Source organism: Grampus griseus, assembly GCF_964374135.1.
Source record: "Grampus griseus genome assembly, chromosome: 7".
Taxonomy (NCBI): Eukaryota; Metazoa; Chordata; class Mammalia; order Artiodactyla; family Delphinidae; genus Grampus; species Grampus griseus.
This window is the reverse complement of record NC_139001.1, coordinates 65,854,940-65,877,638: the sequence shown is the minus strand read 5'-3', so window position 1 is coordinate 65,877,638 and position 22,699 is coordinate 65,854,940. Positions and strand designations below refer to the sequence as shown.

Sequence of the window (22,699 nt, the reverse complement as noted above, 5' to 3'; positions counted from 1 at the left end):
TTACAGTTAGCTGCTTTTGCATAATTTTCAAAAACTACAGTGTATGCCTAGTCACAGTTTTATAAGAAAGAATATCTCCTTTTTCAACTCCTTAATTTTAAGGAACACTTAACCATTTTGGCTAAAAATCCATTTTTGGAGTGGATCTGATGGATTGCATGACACTAAGCTTGGATGCTCTCCACTTGCTGAAAGGCACATTTTAAAGAATGAATTATATAGAAGTTGGTCCTAGAATAAAAAGAAATACAACAGACGTTAAGTTTCAAAACTCAAAGTTAACGGAGAAATATAAAAACAATTTATGGTCTCATGGAAGCCAAAGAGAGACTTATGTAACAAATATACACCATTCTTAACTTTTAATCTTTCTAATATCTACTATGTCTGATAAAATCTTGTTGGTTTTTGGTGTAGGCAACATCATTTATGCCACCACTGTTCAATTCACAGAAGGTGTTATATAAATGAAGAGAGGTATGCAGAAAAAGGTCTCAATCAAGTTCTCAAATAACAAATATTTCATTGATATAAGTGATAAAACTCTAAAAAATCCTGTCATAAAAGTCAGTTTTATAGTGTTCTAGAATTACACAAAACAATATTCAGGTAGGAACTGTTAGTTTCCAGCTAAGTTTTAAAACATATGTTTAAAAACAGAAAAAAAGCCTTTCACATATTCTCTCAATTCTAGATTCATGAAAAAGTATTAAAATAGGGAAGGAAAGAATTAATCACTTTAGGTAAGAAAAAATAATTATTTTTCTCTTCTCTGCCAGGAAAACAAAAGTATGACTGTCACAAGAAGCATCATAAGAAATTCTAAAACATATACAAACAAATATTACTAATAATCCACAGACATGTTGAACTGCATAAATCACGCTGTAAGATATTTTATAACTATTTTGCTCCTAAGAGTATTTAATTCATAGATATCTTCTTTCTTACCACATGGGTAGACATACATAATGACAAAGTTAACAAAGACAGAAATTCTGACAGATAATATCAATATAGTATGTTTCATGTATTTTCCCAGATAAGCAATTAGAGCTAATCAAAATAATTACATAAAGGGGTGAATTAATTGTACTGAGGTACCTTCTGGATCTCCCATATCTGTTCTCCAGTGACAAATGTCTTGTGACCTTTGTAAGCACATGCCTTCAGCTGAACGACACCTTGAGCAGCATGAAGACATAATTCCTTCTGGATGTTATGCCGAATTTCATGTTGAACAGAGTATTCAAAGTACTGTGAAAGGAAGAATGCTGTTACTGACGAGAGCACTCTATATCCTCAGTTGCAAAATTGTCAGCCAAAAAAAAAAAAATCAGCAACTCACTGAATAATGGAGTCAGGTGTACTTCACCAAAATAATACAATGAAGTAAGTATCAGAATCGTAACCTGAGTTTTTGGGACAGAAGATATTATAGCCTTTCTCCAGCCTATCACCAACAGATAGTTACTTAATTAAGAAGGCATTGTCTTCCTTCCCATGTCAGAAATTGGAAGCTATCAGGTAGGATGGAGGCTAGAATAAGTTTGCCACAGAAAAGAGTCTGGAAACGTTTAGCAAGCCCATTAACTACCTCTTTCTCTCCACAAGTGTTTCTTCTCTCTTATTCATCTCAATTAATGGCATTTTCATTTAAACTAGAAACATTTGAACAGGGTACTCTTGCGAATTCCCTGGTGGTCCAGTGGTTAGGACTCTCTGCTTTCACTGCCATGGCCCATGTTCAGTCCCTGGTTGGGGAATTAAGATCCTGCAAGCCGCACGAAGGTGGGGGGTGGGGGGCACACGATGACACTTTTCCTGCCTCAGTTTCCTTGCCTGTAAAATGGGTAATTTAATAACTCCTACCTCATAGGGTTATGAAGATAAATGGTTTAATACATGTAAAACATTTAGACCAATAACTGGTACATGGTAAGCATTCAATACATTTTTAGCTGTTGTTACTATTATTGATGTTTCTCTCTCCCCACATGTCCAATTAAGTAGCCCCTTAGTCTTACTGAATTTTCCTCTCAGATGTTACCATCCCACCGATCCTTACTTCCACATCCTCACTTCTTTTGTTCAGGCACTCAAAATCTCTACTGCAATACCTCCAGGTACCTCCAATTTCTGCTCCTATAATTTGGTCCACTCTGCTGCCAGTTATTCTTTTGTAACATTGATTTGATCCCTTACATTCCCTGCTTAGTGATTCACAATCACTACTGTTGCTAAGATAAAGTCCACACTTCTTTTTTTTTTAAATTAAGGGTACTTTAATTTATTTATTTATTTATTTTTGGCTGTGTTGGGTCTTCGTTTCTGTGCGAGGGCTTTCTCTAGTTGTGGCAAGCGGGGGCCACTCTTCATCGCGGTGTGCGGGCCTCTCACTGTCGCGGCCTCTCTTGTAGCAGAGCACAGGCTCCAGGCGCGCAGGCTCAGTAGTTGTGGCTCACAGGCCTAGTTGCTCCACGGCATGTGGGATCCTCCCAGCCCAGGGCTCGAACCCGTGTCCCCTGCATTAGCAGGCAGATTCTCAACCACTGCGCTACCAGGGAAGCCCCCACACTTCTTAATTGGTACGTGAAATCTTCCACTTTCAGTCTAACATCAACCATTGTCCCAATTATACACTATGCTCCTTTCACACAATTCTACCAATGCAGAACATATGTATCCGTAACTCCACTTTGCTTTACTCCCTAGAATATCTTTCTGGATCCTTTTCTGCCTAGCTAACTCCTTTTGATCCTTCAAAAGCCAATTCAAATATTACCTTCCTTCTTTAGTTTTCCCTGAATTTGTCTTATGCACAAAATTACACTCTTCTCAGGCTTCCCATAGTGCATCAGAGATAACCTTCATAGCACTCTATTGGAATTGTGTGTGTAGCTAGCTGACTTCACCATAGACCAAAGTCAGGCAGTGTATCTAGTAATAACATCCATTATACATCAAATATTTCATAATGTTGACATTCCAAAGAAAAAATGAGTGAACATAATTGATTTTCAATAATGAAATTATTAGTCTTAGCACTAATATTTATTGAGCCCTTATTATGTGCTAGGCAGGGACTGTTCTAAACCCTTTATGTGTATTAGAGTAGGCACTCCACAAACATTAGCCGAATTAATCTTGAGTTCCCCTGGTCTTAGCCTCATGCTTAATTTATCTCATTCCATAAATATAATATCATTTTTATAACTGATAGCTCTTCAGATGGAGACATTGAAAAAAAATGGGTTTAGATCACGAAAACAGCACTCTGGCTGTACTTCTTTAAGAAAGATAAACCTTAGGATTTCAAAGATGATAAGAAAGGCTGACCAGAACTTTACATTACTCATATTATTTTTTAAAAACCACTAAAATGGAAGTTATAAGGAAAGGAGAATAGTTGAAGATACTTAGACAACCAAAGAGTATGTTATTATCTAGTTGAGAACACTGGAGAGAATTTTACCTTAGAACCAGGACAACTACACTGGAAGAGAAAGGGGAAGAGGAAAAGCATTGTGTTACAAAGCCATAATGAATTAAACTGCACTGCACCAGTATATTAGTCAATTTAGTCACATTATCAAAATACTTATTTTCATTTGGCATAGTGCAATACTGTTACAATGGAGTTTTATGCTATAAAAAAAAATATCATTATCTGGTCAAAACAGTAGAAGGGAACATGAGGAAATGATCGAGTTAGATGATATCTCAAAAACATCTAGCACTCAAGGAACTACAATTCCCAAACTAGTTTAAATGCAATGCTTGATTGAAAATAACATTTAAAGGAAATAAATCAAAATAAAATCAATGGCTATGTCAGGGTGATAGAAGCCAGAGTTATCTTCTTAAAATATAAACTAGAAAATATAATTCTTTAGCTCAAAATCCTCAGGTGGCTTCTGTCACACTTGGAATTAAATTCAAGTTCCTTAACGAGGCCAGCAAAGCCTTATATGACCCGGCCCCTAATTCATGTCTCTGACCTCATTTTCCACCCCTCTCTTCCTGGACCACTCTGCTCCAGCCACACTGGCTTTATGCTTGCTCTTTTTACCTGCCGCTGGGCCTCTGGCCTTGAGTCCTCTGCCAAGATGCTCTCCTCCTGGAACATGGTTCCTCTCCCAACTCCTCAGGCCTCCACTCTAAGGTCACCTTCTCAAAAACGTCTTCCTGAACCTCCAAAATTAACAACCCCCCCGCACACACATTATCCCCCTACTCTGCTTTATTTTTCTTTATACCTAAAATTACATATTTATTTTTTCCTTTCCTTCTAGAATATAAGCTCCACAAGATAGAGACTTTGTCTTTTTCACTACTATAAGAGTGTGAGTTACATTATAGGCGCCAAACAAATACTTGTTGAAAGAATATGTGAATTATTTCAGCATCCCCAAATTTCTAAAAGATGGCTATATGCTATTTATAATTTAAAAATTATTTTAGAGACAGAACTATAAAAACATCTTTATGGCAATGATAGGAGAAAAACAGACAGAACAATGTATAAAACATATCTTCAACTTTTACGATAAAATAGATGTAATGCTAGAAGAAGCCTGAAATAAATTTATAAGTATTTACATTTAGTGATAAGATTTTTACAAATGAGGAAATATTTCTCATTGCTCAAAACCTTAATTTTTACTAGGATAGTCCAGTGTTATTTCTAAAAGAATGTAACTATTTATATAATTATGTTTTCTTCTAATATATAGTGTGTAAGGAAAATTTTAAGATATGAATATATATACACATCGACATATATGTACATATATGTATCTGTATATATCTCTGTGTGTGTGTGTGTATCTCCATCAAACTTTTAATATCATGAACCACAAAAATACAGTATGAACATGATGTTATTTGCTGTCAAATCCAGTTAAATATAGCCTTTACGTATAATTTAGCAAAATCACCATGCTAATAGTCATGCAACATCAAAGATTCACATAGAAGATCCTGTTTTTCATTTCAAATGGTATTATTCTATTATTTTCTCATTTACCTTTCTACTAAATGGGTAAGCAACCTCAAACTGCTTTCAGGGGCAGAGTGAACCATCAAAATAAAGTACTCTACAACTTCTATATGAATTGCCAAACTTAATCTAAAAACGTTTCACATACCAGTTTACCGGAACATAAAATTGATTTAGGGATTCTGAAAAACGCGCAACAACTTACTTCTGTTTGTAGGTACTAAAGAGAAGAGAGGATTTTTAGTGCAGTGCTCACCTGGTTTCCCCCAAGTCCATGACACGTATACAAAATTAATGGTTTGCCTCCTTGATTATTTTCTCCAACATCCAGACATAGAGGCTGACCAAGACTCTTAATCTAAAGGGAAATTTTCAAGTTATAAATTTTTTTAAAAATCTATGTGGTTTATATTTTTTCGCAGTTAATTTCAGGAAGTGGTGTTAATAATAATGTAAAATCTCAAAAGCAATAAAACAGAAAATCTTTCAGCAATTTTTCTGAATCACATAAATATTGGTGGAAGGGAATATACCAACTAAAAAGGAACAGGAAAATACTCACATATCCAGCTATAACAGGATTAAGGTCTGGCACATACGCTTCTGGATAAATATTGTTCAGATACCATGTAAAATTTTTACACTGAAGGCGGTGCTTTATTTCAAATCTTTTTGAAAGATCACCAAATGACTTCTGGAGAAAGATGAGAAGTGAAGGCGGATGTTTAATTAAAACAGAACTGATAAAGTACTTCGAATGCTACTATTTGTATTTACATTTAGGTCTTAAAAAAAAAAATTCTGGGCCAAAATATAAGATGCGATTTAACTACAGTCACCATTCATTCAGGCAACAAGTATGCCTGGCTGCTCACTTCTGGCTTCAAAGAGAATCAAGGACCACTGCAGTGCCGACCTAGTGCTATTTTATTCTTCCTTTGTGCCACAAACCTCTGTCATGGGACAAAGATCCCTAGCGAAATGCTGAAGGCAAAAAATGGTAGTGGGGGCATCCAAAACTGATCCTAGTTTTATACGCAAAAGTGGTCTGTAAAGTGTGGTGTGAGAAAGCAGGTATAGAGAAACAGTGCCAACTGTGCATCATGTAACATATCTCTTCTCCAGTCAAGACCACAAAAAGCAACACAGTTGGGAATATTTTTTTCTAGTTTTAAGGGTATTGCTTACTCCTAACACTATCTTCTAATAATATCCTAACAATAACAATGTTTTAGTAGAAAAAGTCAAGTTTTTAATCAATTGTATTTTATTTTCCTTTACCTTATTTAAAAGGACTAAGAAAACTTAAAAAAAAAAAAAGCACTAAAATTGAAAAGGTATTTGGTACAGGCAAAATTTTAAAGAAAATTTACAGTGGGTGCCTAAATATATGAAAAAGTAAATATTCAAGCTTATCAGTTCAACTAAGGAAAATATTTTCTCTGCCACCTTCAATGTTTTGAACCCAGGTGTTTTAGCAAAAAGTATGAAACTCTGAAGGATTTCTGGGTAGCTTATGCATTTTACCGTATGGATCTACTTGCCCTATGTTAAAAACAAGGGTTTGCTGGCTCACTTGCCCCTCTGTTGGTGACAAGAGAGCATAAACTGTATTTAGCATCCACTCGCCTGGTTAGCCAAGCACTTTTGTGCAGTACACAATCTGCCCGATTTGTTTTGGTGGCCCTGGGTAAAAAGTTAGCAATCTGACCCAGTAGTGCTCTGACTTTGCATGGTACTGACATGTGACAGGGAGATACCAGAGACCAAAGAAAAAGCGAAATGAGGTAACCAGATCCTTCTTTATGACATTCGAAATGTTGATGCCCTTTAATCTCAATATATACCGGCTTGCAAATCGGCACTGTTTCTTACAAAGAGTTGGGTGCCATTTGCCGAAGCATGTCCTTAAACTCTCCAGTTTATTTACCACATCCAATGTTGAAACTGTTGGGACTCAGTTCTAATGCATTAGGCATGATGATTCTGCAGAGCTTTGATCTAGGACAGGTCAATAACAACCACAGTGCCATGCATTTGTTAGCAATTATTTCCTTATTTCACAGCTGCTCTGGGAGACAGGCAAGTATTTTATCTCAAGACAGGGAGGGAGAGAGAAGAAACGTGGTAGAGCACATGCTCCATGTCAGGCCAATCTGTCAACCACCCTATGAAGCACCATAACCATTTCACAGTCTCAAGGGGCTTTGCCAAAGTCGCCCCTCCAGGGAGCAGTGGAACCAGAACTGGAAATAAGAAAGCTTGATACTTCTGTTTCATTTTCCTGCCCCATTCTGACACTGTGTAGCTCTCCAGTTCAAAATGTCACTTAGCACCTTGATTTAGGTGCTAATCACATCACCTAAAACCAGTTAAAAGCAGTTCCACTTAATCTTATTTTCTTTGAGTAAAATACTGAACCAAGGCAGTTACAAAAACTAAATATCTTCCATATTAAAAGGGTAACATCAGGTAGAATGCCTCAACTTTTTAAATGCAGTTTACTTGACTTTTTCAAAAAAAAAAAAGAAAGAAAAAAGAAAACTGACATCAATGAGTTATATATTTTTGAGTTCAAAAGCCCAGCTTTAAAAATAGCTTTTTAAAAAAATGTTTTAGGCTTGAGTTGACTCAAACAGGTAAAAGGACATGTGAACTTGTTGTGGATTTTTACCGTAATTTAATTATTTAGTCCTAACTTACTTGTTTAACAATTTTTGCTGCATCTGTGTTTCTCCTATAAAATATTTCCTTATATTCATCCATCCAGACTTCTGCAAGGCGAACTTGGTTGCGAGCAATCACCTGAGTGCCTTTTGGAAAGGTATGAGGGCTTTTGCTGCGAAAAACATGTCCAACAACAGAGCAAGGCATAATCTCCAACTGCCCACCACATTGCCACACCTGATAATTAATGATATTTGTTTAAATTTACAGTATTTTAGGAAAATCAAAGTGTTGCTTTTAAGTTCACCTTTAAGATACTAATAAAAACAAAATAAGAGATTTATTGCAGCTTTACAAATAGTCTCTGTTCACTGCCAGTTCAGTTTAAGTTCTCAAAGATAAAGAACTATTATTAAATGGTACAGATCCAAGAGACAAAAACCCCCACATTTTCAGAAATTACTTTAACAAAATAGTGATTTCAGATCTCTCATAAAAGTCCACAATTTCTTCTTCTTTTTTTTTTTTTTTTGCAAAAATTATTCAAGCTATCTAGTATCCACACAGAAGACCAATGGCTCTTCTGCATTTGACTTCCACAGCAGACTTGGAGAAAGTGAGCCCAGACTCTATTTATCTCTTGTATATTCAATTTTGTGATCAAGAAACAAATTCCAGACAGTCATTATTACCAAAGCACAATCTATTAAACTTGATCATTATAAAAACTTCATACTATTTAGAGATAGAGGGTCAAAGAACTTATTTGCATTAACTCTAAAATGGCAAATCACTAAATCAATACCTACTCACTTAAATATCTTGACCGTTTGTTTGTTCTGCCATAAATGAAAAATCTAAAAGTCATGTTTAATAATATGTGCTAATATTAGGGCAGTGGTTGTATTCTCTCTCTCTCTCTTGTTTTTTTAAACAAGTGAGAAAGCTTGGTGATATGTTTTGTTCAACAGACTGCTTAAGATCCAACATGTGCTGGGGGTTAGGAATACTTAAATGAATAAAACAAGACCCCTGCCCTTAAGCAGCTCAAACTTGGCCAAGATCATCACTGCCATTATGTGATGAAGCCAGAGCCAAAACTTAAATCTTCCAACTCCTAGTTCAGTTCTTTTTCCACTACATTCCAGCCTAAGTGATAAGAAATGAATGACAAAATCATTGTAGAAAATGAACTCATGAAATCAAATACGTATATGTGGAGACCATCTAACACCTTTCTTTTATTTCTCATATTAACGTTTAATATGTATAGGGGAAAAAAGCTTGTTTAATCCGAAGAGTTAAGTTCAATGTCCTTTAAAATTATACATAAATGTTTTTCCATTCTGACTCGCTTGATAATCAACCAATTTCCTGAAGCACTAGATTTAATTATATTTATCTTGGCTGGAATTCAGTAGCTACAAGTGCATTAATTGGTGTTACTGCCTGGACACAGGCGTTTAACTGATTCTTCTTGTTACACTGGCAGCAATAAATAAATATATTAAGTTACACTTTAAGAGGAAATATATTTATTCTAAAATTTCTAACAATTAAATTTTAGAAAGCACAAAAAGTAAAGACTACATTCATCCATGATAATCTGTATCAGCCAACTAGAAATATATATTTCATTGTTTAGGATAAGCGCTATATTTATAAACTTACTCTGAAAGACATTTCTATATTTTCACCTCCCCAAATTTCCATTTCTTCATCGTAAGTTCCAATATATTCAAAATAGTCTTTTGATATGGAAAAAAGGCCTCCTGCAAAAGTGGGTGTTCTGAAAAATAATCCATTGTTAAACTTTGTTATAAAAACCAAATAAGAAAAAAAACATATTTTAAGAGCAACTGAATCAAATGTACAAATAAATTAAAGAGAGATGACAATTTCAAGGCTTTATATAGATTAATAAAAACTAAAAATGCTATCTTCAAAGTCAAGTTTTGGGGGATGGGGAGGAAGAACTTTAAGTATCCTTCCCTAACAGAACAAAATTATTGTGTCTTCTAACCAAACTTAAAAGATTCTCAAGGGAATTCCCTGGTGGTCAGTAGTTAGGACTCCGTGCTTCCACTGCTGGGGGCCCGGGTTCGATCCTTGGTAAGGAAACCAAGATTCTGGCCTCATGGCTCGGCCAAAAACAAAAAAGATTCTTAAGTAATGATTATAAGGAAGACATAAGAGCTCACTTAATTCTACTTCCTACTCAGTAACATCATGTATAAACAAGTACATAAATATATAAATGACTTTCCTATTCCTTCTATACAGAATATGTGTATTCTTTATTTTGTTAATGTGAATTACCTTTGTAGAAATTACTGTAAAAAGCAAAGAATGCATACATATTCAAATACTTGAACTGTATATAAGACTTTGAGAGCAATCATCTTACTTAATTGGATAAGTTTCATCCTTCCTTCTTTGCTGCTCATGATCGGGAAGTGACTCCCAGCCAAATGAAAGACTCCAGTCAAAATTCCCACGGTTGTGGTTACTTCCATAAGGAGAAGGTTTGTTGAATTCAAACGTGTTCAGATCTATGGATGCAATATCTGGGCTCACGACAGCAGTGTAGTTCTCAGCTATTCTGGCCAACAAAGGTTCTAACCAGCCATAGAAACACTCACCTAGAAGGAATACAATTTTAATTAATTCAATGAAAACACTCAGGGTTTTTTTCCTTTTGTGTTTTGGAAGAGGGTTTACAGAGAAATGAGAATAACCAAGTCATTAGTGTTTTGAACATTTATATAGGGGAGATTTCTTAAAGGTTTCTTGTGAGATAAGGGTAGGATGAAAAATATAAGACAAGATTAAGCATAGTTAGGAAATGACTGATTTTTTTAACCTTACAATGGAAGCAAAATGATACTGATATATTTATGTTTCAGACTGTGTATTTCTGTTTAAAATGGGCTATGAATCAAGGATGATGTTTTGCTGATCCATACCACCTAGCTCCAGAAGTGTTCTGATTTACTTAAACTTGTCTCCCTGAGTAAGGTAGAGTAACTGAAATCTTTATTTCTCTGACAGGTTCTTAGGAGAAAATAAGTAAAGGAATCAGAATATTCTGATTTTAGCAGTTGGAGACGAAGTACCATTCAAACCTGCCCAGCGCTAATGAAAGAGAGTGGAGGAGTGGCATGAAAGGTCTGGGTTCTGGCCCCAGGCCAGGCTGTCTCACATCACACATAGAGTTCAGGAGATGTGGCATGTACAATGCTACTCAGGGCTTCCCATCATTCAGTGGAGTTTGGCAGTCATGGTCCAGGAGGACCATCAGACTCATTTGCCTGGAGGGGAAGAATGCCCAGTCTGACAGTATTGTAATTTTGGATCAGGAGAGGGAATGCTGGAGAAGCAGCCATTTCCTTTTGAAAACACCTCTCCTGGATTACCTTTAGACCTTTCTTAAATGCTGGGTATTAAGAGAATACTGAGGGCTTCCCTGGTGGCGCAGTGGTTGAGAGTCTGCCTGTGGATGCAGGGGACACGGGTTCAAGCCCTGGTCCAGGAGGATCCCACATGCCGCGGAGCGGCTGGGCCCGTGAACCACGGCTACTGAGCCTGCGCGTCTGGAGCCTGTGCTCCGCAACAAGAGAGGCCGAGACAGTGAGAGGCCCGTGCACCGCGATGAAGAGTGCCCCCCCCCCCACCGCCTCGCTGCAACTAGAGAAAGCCCTCGCACAGAAACGAAGACCCAACACAGCCAAAAATAAATAAATAAATTTATTAAAAAAAAAAAAATAGTCACAGGACAAGGCAGTTCCCATTCTACCATTTAAAAAAAAGAATAAAAAAAGAGAATACTGAACGTGAAAGCTCTAAAGAGACTCAAGCAAATCCAAAAGCCCTTCTGTAAAAATTAGCGTATGCTCAAAACCATTTGCTTGGTCAAACATAACCTAAAGGCTGGCCAATCCAAAGCTAAACACTCACACAAAGAGTAAAACTCACTAAACTTAGAGCTCGAGGGAATAAGTGACATTTTAATAATACCTAACATGTACATTAAACATTGACTCTAAAAATACTGTCTAAGTACTTTATTTAAAATCACTGACACTGAAAAAAAATCAAAATACAAAGAGAAAAACCCCAGCAGCAACAAAAACTAACAACATTCATGGGAAAGATACCAGAAGCTGTAAAGGGGCACCCCTAACTTGGCACAAAAAGGAGTGTGTGAATCTTTGGGGGGAAAAAAAACCTGAAATATAAAAAGTAAAAGTGTTAGGACAAAGTTTAATGATAGGGTTGACTACACTTAAACAAAACTTTCACTCACTTTAAAGTGTAGTAATCAAGAATAATAAGGAAAACCACATTTTTTTGACAAAATGAGCATATGAAAAAATCCTAGGCATGGATAAGTCGCTGGGGAAGCTGTTCACTGGAGGCCATAAAGTTAAGGAGCCTCAAACAAAAGGACGTAAGATCTTTGAATAAGTGAAAGGAATTTCCTACCCAGAGCTGTAATCTGCTTGGGCTGTCACTGCTATAATCACTAGCTGAAAATGATGTTAAAGAAAATGCAATTAGGCATTTAAAGAAAAGGCTTCCTTACCTTTTAAGTTAGAGGGAGGGGGAGGGAAAATGTTACAACTATGTCTATACTTGTATACTTACAGTGAGCATCTAAAAATGTGAGTGTTTCAGCTGTTGCTACTGTTGCTCCTAGCAACCTTGCAGTGATCAGACCTTTTCTCTCCTTTTGTCTGACTATTTTTACGATAGAAAATTGTTTTATATATTCCTCTAGTTTACCATGCAAGTACTCTGTAAGAAAAAAAATCAAGATTAACTCCTTTCTAAGTATATTTTCATATATATGAAAGCTAATAAAGAAACCACAGAGCAATGAGTCCTCCACATGCATAATCTTAATGGTTGTACACATCCATCCTTAAGACAAAAATTATATCTTCAACTCTTATTGGAAAACAAAAATTATATATACAGATCTTAACTTTTGAACGATTATAATGCGTGACATTACCACACATAGTTATCCTGCCCATGTCATATCAGTAAACACAATGTGTTTGGAGGGGGACACTTCCAAAGGAATAGGCCCCAGGAGTTAAGAAGACTCATTTAGAGGCCAGAGAAAAGGGACAAAGGAGTGAAAGAAACTGAATTTGGCCAAAAAGATATTTGATTCTTATTTAAATTGGCATTTAAATCTGCAAATGTATAGAAAAGTTTCAAGTATCAAAAAAATTATCTGATATTTAGGCAGTGGTCAAAATAATTTAAGACCAAAATCTTGAGAGAAAGATGAGTAGGAAAATCCAGGGCTACAGCAGTTTGGGAATATTTCTACAAAGAGTCAGCAAAAAATTTTTGAAAGCTCTAGAGTCTCCTGACACAGAATTTTTTCCTGTAAAAATACGAAGGAAGAAAAGAGTATGTAAATCAGAAATGAGGTTAGAAACAGGCAAAATTTTAGTCATGGGTGTGTATAATTTAAGATACCCCATAGTCCAATTTGGATGACATACATACTAGGCAAGAGTTAAAATAGCAGGTAAAAGAAAAACACATCAATCAAGTCAATCAAGTGTTGTCCATATTTTTAAACAATGTCTTAAGCCTGCTTGTTCACCATTGAATTCTTGACTCTTTGTTGAGTATATAATGCAGTTCTTCAAGTGGCCTCTTTGGACCCATAGCACAGACTCAAAAAGATTTGGGAATATTGAGAACACCAGCAAACATCCTGGGTAGATGTTTGCTTCTGCCAGATTTCAGAGGCAATTGCAGGTGACGTTGATTTTATCTGTAATTACATATTTTTAAAAACTCTCCAGTGGTGCAGATAAGAGAGTTGCTTATTTAAAGCTTAAACATTCATGAAGGAGGTAAGAGTCCAGGAATAACTTTTGTGGAAAAATAAGCCTATCTAAACATTATCGTCTCAGAGTAACAGATTAACTTTTTTAACACCTTCTAAGTACCTCAGAATTAATACTCCGAAAGACAAGTAGGATTGTAATTTGTCTTAAAAATATAATCATAGCTATTTCTGCTTTAATCATAGACTTATAGAGCAGTAACTTAAAAATAGAAACATTGTAAAGGTCTTAATGGGAGTTGATTTTTAAAACAGAGTCACTACAGATTCCTTCAATAAACCCTCCCACTGTTCATATGTTAAGAAATTTTTATTCATCCACAACTTCTGAACTTCCTATAAATTCTTACCTGCCCTTTAAATTTAGCCCCCATCCACACCCTAATTTTATGAAGTTAAAAACACAAAGCCGTGAAATCAGATTTCCTGGGTTTGATTTATAGCACCATTACTTTTAGCTATGTGACCCTGGGCAAATTATTTTACCTTACTGTACCTCGGTTTCTTTACCTATAAAGTGAGATAATAGAAAAAATGGGGCTAATAGGACTAACCCTCACAGGGAATTGTTAGGAGGATACAATGAGAGATTATTGTACAAATAAAACATTTAAGACAAGAACTAACTAGCACATGGTCTATGCTCTGAAAATCTTAATTATATTTTGTTTGCTATCATTGGGATTTAGCTACCAGTTAACTGATTACCTACATATTTATGCTGCTTTTCCTTAAGCAAATTGAACTCAGGGACTATGGTTTCTACTTCACAAGCTCTTCTATGGTAACGAGGGACACATTTTCCACAGTGGGGGACTCATTAGGTAGTTCTTTGACTGATTCAATAAGACAAATTACACTACTATTCAAAGATAGCCCTCGCCAAGAAAACTTTTCCAAATCTATTGTTGATTGCTATAAAGAATTATAAAAAATACTCAGACCCTTTGACCAAGCAGTCCTACCTCTCCTAACTTATCTAAGGATATAATTCAAAAAAAGGGAAAATAACATAAGCACAAGGATATTTATTGTAGTATTACATATAGTAAGGCTAAGGGGTAAATAAAAGTGAATGGTTAAGTAAAATGTATCTAGTCCATTTTTGTCATTAAAATTAAAGTTTTGAAGGTAACAGAAACAGGCTAATAATGTTACATGAAAATGTCAGATTTCAAAACTAGATTTCTGACATGGATATAATTAGATAAACATTATATGTTTATGTAGACAGTGATTAGGAAAGAAAAGATTAAAATGGTTGAAACATTAGGTTAAAAATGTTATGCTTTATTCACTTACAACCACGTCTAAAGTCTGGATACATCTTATAATTAATTGATGACATGTCATCTAATAGGTAGTGGGGTTTTTTTTCCCATGGTCTGTAAAGTAATGATTTACCTTACAGTAGATGGTGCTTTGGATTTGACGGAAGAGTGTTATCCTCAGTTTACAGATATAAGGAAACTGCTCATTAGTGCTGGAGCTAGAATTTGACTTTAAGGAATCTAGTTCCAAACTTGGGCTCATTCAGGAATAAATTTTGCAATCGTTGAAATAATCTGTATTTGTTTGGTACTTAAAATACTTGTAATGTTTGAAAACTCAGCAAATTATAGTATTTGTCTGATTATCCTTGTGAGTCCAATTTAAAATGTGTAACTTAGCAACTGATTATTGACATAAAATTAAGTGAAAATTCATTAAAGATTTTGGCTAGCTTTGTAAATGGTATTGGAATATTTAAAAGCGCCAAAATAAAACAGGATGTGGTAACTCTTCAGTAATTTTTAACTACTCTTTGATATTATTAATTAATAGATTATTTATATGAATACTTCTAATCTTTAAAACAACCCTAGGAGTTATGTACTAATGTATTCCCTCATTTCTAAGCTATACAATTATATACTTCTTATAAGCGATGGTATGTTCGTTTAATTGGCTGTAAGGGTCTTTTATTCTACTGGTATGTAAACTAATGATGTATTATACAATCAATTTGATGAAATATGGCATTTCCCCCATTTTACAGATAACGAAACTGAGGTATAGGGGGGTTAAGTAACTTTCCCAAATTACATAGCTGGTTAGGACCAGAACTGGGATTCAAATCAAGGCAGCCTAACTCAAGGCTCAAGTGTGTGCTCTTAACCACTATGTCTTACAATAAAATTCTCATATTGAGGACTACGAAGTTATAAATAATGGTGTTTCACACGTTTCACACATTTCTGAACTCCCAAATATTTGAATATGGACTTCCTTGGATTCTCCCTTCATCCATCATATATAGCATCCAAGACACTATATTCAAGATCTGAGGTGGCATACAGAGAGCACCATATACCCAAATAGATTTAGGACAACGCCACATGGATTTACTTAGGAAACAATCTAATTTGCATGTGCTTTCTTACCATCTACACTAGCATCATCCACCAAAATGATCTCCTTCAGCAATATGGCAGGTGAAGAATAGAGCACGCTGTGGACAGTTCTAAGCAGCGTGGACCATGCTTCATTATGAAAAACTATTATGACACTGGTGGTAGGCAGGGGAGGACAGCGCTTAAATTTTTGTTCAATACATCTAGAAAAAGTCAAAGTAGAAGAACAATTATGAATTTTATTACTTTATTTCACAGCTATACCATTACTAAATTATCATTATTTAAACCTTTAAAACAATAGAAATGATAGTGGATACTTTATTTATATGTAAGATGATCTTAATGCTATATAAAGGCAAATAGATCAAAACAAAATTTCTTACAAATAGACCACTCACCCAGAGATCATGTCCACTGATATTGATCACATGTCACGAATTAAAACATGCTATTGTAAGCTTTCTCCATAATATAATTTTAAATACAAATAACATTTTAAATAAGAAAAATAACCTAGAAGTGAGACAACCTGTAAAAATAGCAAATACTTGTAACTGCTCAAATACAAACCAAGTTTTTTTCTTTCCTTGTAGAAATCATGCATTTTTCTTAACATTTGCAATTTTTAATTATTAAATGAATATTCATCTTTGTAGAGATTATCTTAAATTAGATACTTTCCTAGGAATGTAATATTTTCTAAGTTTAATCAATTTCCTTAACCGGTAACTGAACCAAAAGGGGAAAAAATTGCTTACTAAAAATCCTATTTCCTTCAGCAAGAACTTAAGTACCTACCATATGTCACATGCCATGCTGTGTTAAAGATTTTGCTCCAGTAAGGAGAGAGACCCTAAATAGTTTTTGACTGATTAGCGGTATTACTCATTCACTAAAAACTTTAGTTATAAATTTATCTTGAATTCATTTTGATAGCAATGTCATCCTCAATGAAAATAATCTTCATATGAAGCCATTGGGGTGTGTGTGGGTCTGTACAATGTCCAGGCTTTGAGAATGGAGATGACCACAGTCCCTCACCTGCTGAGTTGAGGTGAGGATCAAATGAAATAACATATAGGAGAGGGCTTCAAAACACTGTAAAATCAAACAGAGTGAAGCTGGGACATAAAACATGTGTGATCTATGGTAAAGATAAATAAGTAAAATAACTGGACCTTTGATAACAATAAATGGTTGTACAATTTTAGACAACAGACTATGAAATCCTCCTACACAGTCAAAAGCCACTATAAGTAGTGTGTGAACAATCAAACAGTGCTGTTCAAACCCAAAGATAAGGAAGTAAATCATTCACTCATGGAGATAGGAGCCCAGCACACTTTGGTTGCCCTGCCAGGGCCAGTGGTGAAACCAGAGCCCCCAGAATGGTGGCCTGGGAAAGCCACCCTAAAAGAGAGATTCTACAAACTCTCATTAATTACTACATTTACAGCCATACCTCAGTATGAATGTGTTTCAAATCCTTTCCTGAGAGGATGTCTTTAGGTCGAAATATTTGTAGTGATAAGAAAGGAATTAAATTAGGGATAAAATATTGAGAGGGTGTCAACACCACTGAGTAGGAAAAGAGGAGGAAGGTGAAACTGATTTTGCTTTCTAGGACCATCATGATTTTAAAGTGTAACATACATGCATAGCCAGAAGAAAATAATCACATTCATCCTCACTGGTAGATGAAAGCAAATGATTTATTCTAAAGTGAATTTTGGATAAACTATCAATTAAAAATAAAGTCCAAACACAAACTACCTATTTATCTATCTTCGAATTAAAATTACACGGAAACAAATGACTAAATATAAGCTTGTATTTTTAATACATAAAGTCTTATAAGCCAACATAAAAGTATAAGTAAAAATTATGAAAAGCTCCATACTATAGTATTTCTTTTTTAGGAAAAAAATTTATAATTTTGTCTTATAAGCATTTTGGGGAGTGAGTTTGGGGATTTAAAAAAAAAATTTTCCTATATTTATTTGCCACGTGACTAATTAATATAGTTTTAATATAGAATTATGAAAAGGTTTTGAAGATTTAAAGTATGACACTTTACAAAAATTCACACTAGGGCTTCCCTGGTGGCGTAGTGGTTGAGAGTCCGCCTGCCGATGCAGGGGACACGGGTTCGTGTCCCGGTCCGGAAGGATCCCACATACCGTGGAGCGGCTGGGCCCGTGAGCCATGGCCGCTGAGCCTGCGCGTCCGGAGCCTGTGCTCCGCAATGGGAGAGGCCACAACAGTGAGAGGCCCGCGTACCGCAAAAAAAAAAAAAAAAAAAAAAAATTCACACTAATAAAGTGTTATCTCCTTAATCTCACAAGGCTTTCCCTCAGTTTAAGCAAGGATTTATTTGCTTAACTGATAAGTACTAATATCAAGTAAAAGTGTCATGTTATATCATCAATGCAAGTGATAATAAAATTTCACAGTATGATTTCATAAGCCCCATTTATTTTGAAACAATTAGCATGCTCAACTTATGTTTAAAAGTTGTTTCACATGTCATTTAAAGTAGTGAAATTCAAATAACTTGCCAAAGTGATTACAGATTCCCAGTCAAACCATTTGAAAAATTTGGCATACAGAAATGTGCTTAAATTATCAGTCACAAGACCATCTGGCTTCGGGAGAAACTGGATCTATATTTCTAATGAGCATGTAAAAGATTAGCAGTTCTTCAGAAAATGTGTTCTTTGATGATATAAGTTAAATTTAAAGTATGAAAGTATTAAATCTTCACAGTTCTAGGTACACATTCCTGTCCAAAAAAAAAGGTTCTTTGTGTGCATAGCTATTTTGCACTTACATATTGATTAACATTATTGAATATTACTGCAGTTTCTCAAAGGTATATTGGAGAAGAGGCTTATCCTGAGCTCCCTTTGTCATGTCAGAGAATAAAAATCATGCTTCTTGATTTGTGATGGGAATTGCTTTTCAATCAAGACCTCTCCCAAAATCAGTAAAGGGCCATATTGCATTTTAACCTATTAGCATAAAAAAGGAACTATACTATGCCCTGTCAGAACAACTAGAATATTTTACATTCATTTGTTTCTTCACACATTCATTTAAAATGATGAGCAATTTAACCTTGAATCACACAGATTAGAATAGAGCCACAGAAATCTAATCTACACAGCTTCAATATTGAGGAACTCATAGTTGGAGCAGGTATTCATGATCATAAACCTAGAAAAATATGAAGGAAGCAATAGACCTAAGTCTACTAAAGTACTTTTCTTCAGGTTCACTTATAAATTTAATTCTCATAACTAGAAAGCAAAATATGTAAGCACTGTTTGCTTACAGTTTGTCTATCTTGCACTTTTAACAAATCTACAGATTGTTTCAAAGTGCTGAAATTCATTTTAGCTGTTTCAGTTCAAATAGAGCATTTGAATACTACCTCAAAGATAACAAGACGGTTAACTAAGAACAAAGAGACAGCACAGTAGAATCGGGGGCTGGGGGGGATTTTAATCAAAATACTGTATATTTGAGATTAACATGTAAACAAAGTGACAATGAAAAGCAATGTTGGCCTCTCAGAAGAGAAAGGGAGAAAACTCTATAAATACAAGAGCTTATTCAACAAAACTCCAGAGAAAGAATCACAGTTGAACTAGTAATTAAAACAATACTGTCGGGCTTCCCTGGTGGCGCAGTGGTTGAGAGTCTGCCTGACGACGCAGGGGACACGGGTTCGTGCCCCGGTCCGGGAGGATCCCTACATGCCGCAGAGCGGCTGGGCCCATGAGCCTTGGTCGCTGAGCCTGTGCATCTGGAGCCTGTGCTCCGCAACGGGAGAGGCCACAACAGTGAGAGGCCCATGTACCGCAAAAACAAACAGACAAAAAAACAATACTGTCTCTTAAAAGAAAGGTTACAAAACACAGGACATTCTGAAATGTAGTTATAGCACTAAAAGTAGCCACAAAGTCCATGACTTAGCTCATAAACTATCATAGCTCCAAAATCTTGGCACAGTTTTTGATATTTCTATTCTATAGCAATACACAGAAGAACAGAAACAACTCCTCCACCTCCCACATTTCCCATAAAATCCACCTCATATTTCCTCCTAAATGGATGAGAAAACTAAAGCATTTAAGAATAAAGGATTTCCTTGTGGTTCTATAGAGGTCAGATCTAGAATTCAGTTTTCTAATTTCTAAGATGATAATTTTTCACATCTGCAATGCCTCACTAAACATAGATATAGAAATCTAGCCTCAATAACAATAAGCAAAAAATAATTAAGACAGGTTAAATAAATGGTATTTGTCGATTCTTTGCCTCAAAGTGACTAAAGACCAAGCAACTTCCTTAACTAGTGCCCCTCCCCTGAAAACCCTCCTGATAAACACTAAACAGTGAATATTCTTCAACATACTCAGGAGGTCGAGTGTCTGGTCCAAGATCTCGGTGTAAAGAAATCCTGTCACTTGCAAAAGCATTAAAACAGTGTTTTGCTTCTCCACGTTCTTTTTCCTTCTGCTCTTCAATACTTAAATTGGTTGTCTTGAATGCTTTGCCAGAAGCACCAGGCGCATTAGAATCCTGAGGCGGGCGGTCAAGAATGGGTTTCAGTTCTGCTGCTGTATAATATCCTTGCAAACAGGGTCTCTCACCAGCATCAATGTTTTGCCTGACAGGTGCTCCTATTTGCATTTTTGGCATTGCATCTTTAATATTGTTTACAGCTTCTAGCATTAAATCAAACATCTTGTTTTTGTTTTTCATGTTTCTTTCCATCCTTGATTCCTCTTTGGAATATTGAACACTTACTTCTCTTTGCATTAAAATCAAAAATATTATAAAGAAAAAAACTACTGCACCAAGTTTCCAGAACTTTTTATGGTAATGTCTTTTAAGATGTAGTTTTACTAGTCGTTTTAGGTGAGCCATTCTGACATTAAAAGCTTGTCACTTGACAAATGACAGTTACAGTTTCCTCTGTTACATATATTTTTTATCATAGATTTGCTGGCAAGAAGGTTTCCTTAAATTGCAATACCTATAAACAGAAATGACAGGTTAGTAGCTATTCATTCCTATAGGCATGGTTCACTTCATTCACTCAGCCAACAACTGAACATAAGCTATAAACAATGTACTCTTATGGTTAATAACAATACAAAGATATCTTGCCCTCAAGAAAATTACACTTCTGGAAGAACACAGTTGCTATCATTAACTATAATCTATCGGGGTTATAAAATATTAGAGACTTCTCTCCAGTAAAAAATACATTGTTAACTCTGCCTAATATCTGCCATATAATATGCATAAATGAGTTTTATAAATATATTTTGAGTTTTTTTAAAAAAATCTTAGCTCTGGGGCTTCCCTGGTGGTGCAGTGGGTGGGAATCTGCCTGCCAATGCAGGGGACACGGGTCCGATCCCTGGCCCGGGAAGATTCCCACATGCCACGGAGCAACTAAGCCCGTGTGCCACGACTACTGAGCCTGCGCTCTAGAGCCCGTGCTCTGCAACAAGAGAAGCCACAACAATGAGAAGCCCGCGCACAGAACAAAAACCCAACACAGCCAAAAAAAAAATTAAAACAAATAAATAAATAAATTTATTTTTAAAAAAATCTTAGCTCAATAACAAAGGGGCTAAAGAACTTCATTAAGCTGATTGTAAAGAAAGGGGTAATCCATAAGAAAGCAAAGGTACACTGACAGGTACTGTCAGGCATACATCTAAAACTGTGGCTTTTAAGAAGTTCACCATCAACCTATGAACTTCAGCTAAATCAATTAAGATGATAAAGCAGTAAACTGGCATTCTCCAAAATCTGCTCACTTGATAGCACTTGTTGAATATAACAGCTATTTTCAATAACTCACACAAACACACACAAAAAAATAAGAAGAAATAGAAAAAAAATGGCAGTGAGCATCACTTGGAAGTGTCTCTAAAGAGGCAATAGAGATCATTAAGTTATAAAAGCAGTATCTGGTGCAACAAAATGCTGCTTGCAGTTGATCCTAAGAACAGAGCAGCATGTTTACCAAACCCTAGTATGGGACATCAGGAGCAAAAGAAACGAAAAATAAAAGAGGACATTGACTACTGCCTGAATCACAGTGAAGACGGACTTTCTTCATGATGTCTAAAAAAATGTACTGTGAAGGGTTCAGTACATGATTACATACCATGCACCATTATAGTCAGTCAAGTAATTAGCAGAGACAAAAGGGCAAGGAAAATGCCTTTGCTCCCTAACTCTAAACACATTTTAAGAAAAATGTCTATAGGAGTAAAAATTAACACTTTAACTTCTTTTCCAAAGTTATCACTAAATTTAAAATTTAGTGATATTATTAAATTTAAAATAAGAAAACCAAGTTCTGAGATGGATTCTCTGGTCTTTAGCAAAAAATTTGAAGCTAAATAAACAAAATAGGCAGAACTTGAAAACTTAGTTCTACATACTATTTCTAATTGGACTGCTCTATATGTTTTCAGTACAGACTGGATACTTTGGTTCCAACAGAGACCTCATTTATGATGTTTTGCCCATAAAAATGAGATTCCAATATTTCTGAGCTTTGGTTGCTTCAAGAGCCTCATGTAAGGATTAAAATGACCTCTTAAGATTTTAACATCATTTTAAGATATAATGTAAGGAGTTTCGGACCACACAATTGCGGTTATATCTTTTCCTACGTGTCAAATGTTGTGCTAGGCTATGGCTATTAAGGTACCTTAAAGGTAAGCT

At 35.5% G+C, this 22,699-nt stretch overlaps 1 protein-coding gene across 1 annotated transcript; it reads right to left on the bottom strand.

Moving 5' to 3' along the window:
- On the bottom strand, positions 1-20,875 carry GALNT3 (polypeptide N-acetylgalactosaminyltransferase 3; the record flags this gene model as incomplete). The annotated part of the gene is made up of 10 exons (XM_082658312.1): positions 1-231; positions 1,105-1,257; positions 5,259-5,360; positions 5,565-5,696; positions 7,706-7,906; positions 9,341-9,458; positions 10,077-10,311; positions 12,317-12,466; positions 15,968-16,140; positions 20,361-20,875. The coding sequence occupies 10 exons, from the start codon at positions 20,873-20,875 to the stop codon at positions 109-111; spliced, it is 1,902 nt and encodes a 633-aa protein (XP_082514438.1). The 3' UTR covers positions 1-108.
- Positions 20,876-22,699: the final 1,824 nt, after the last annotated feature.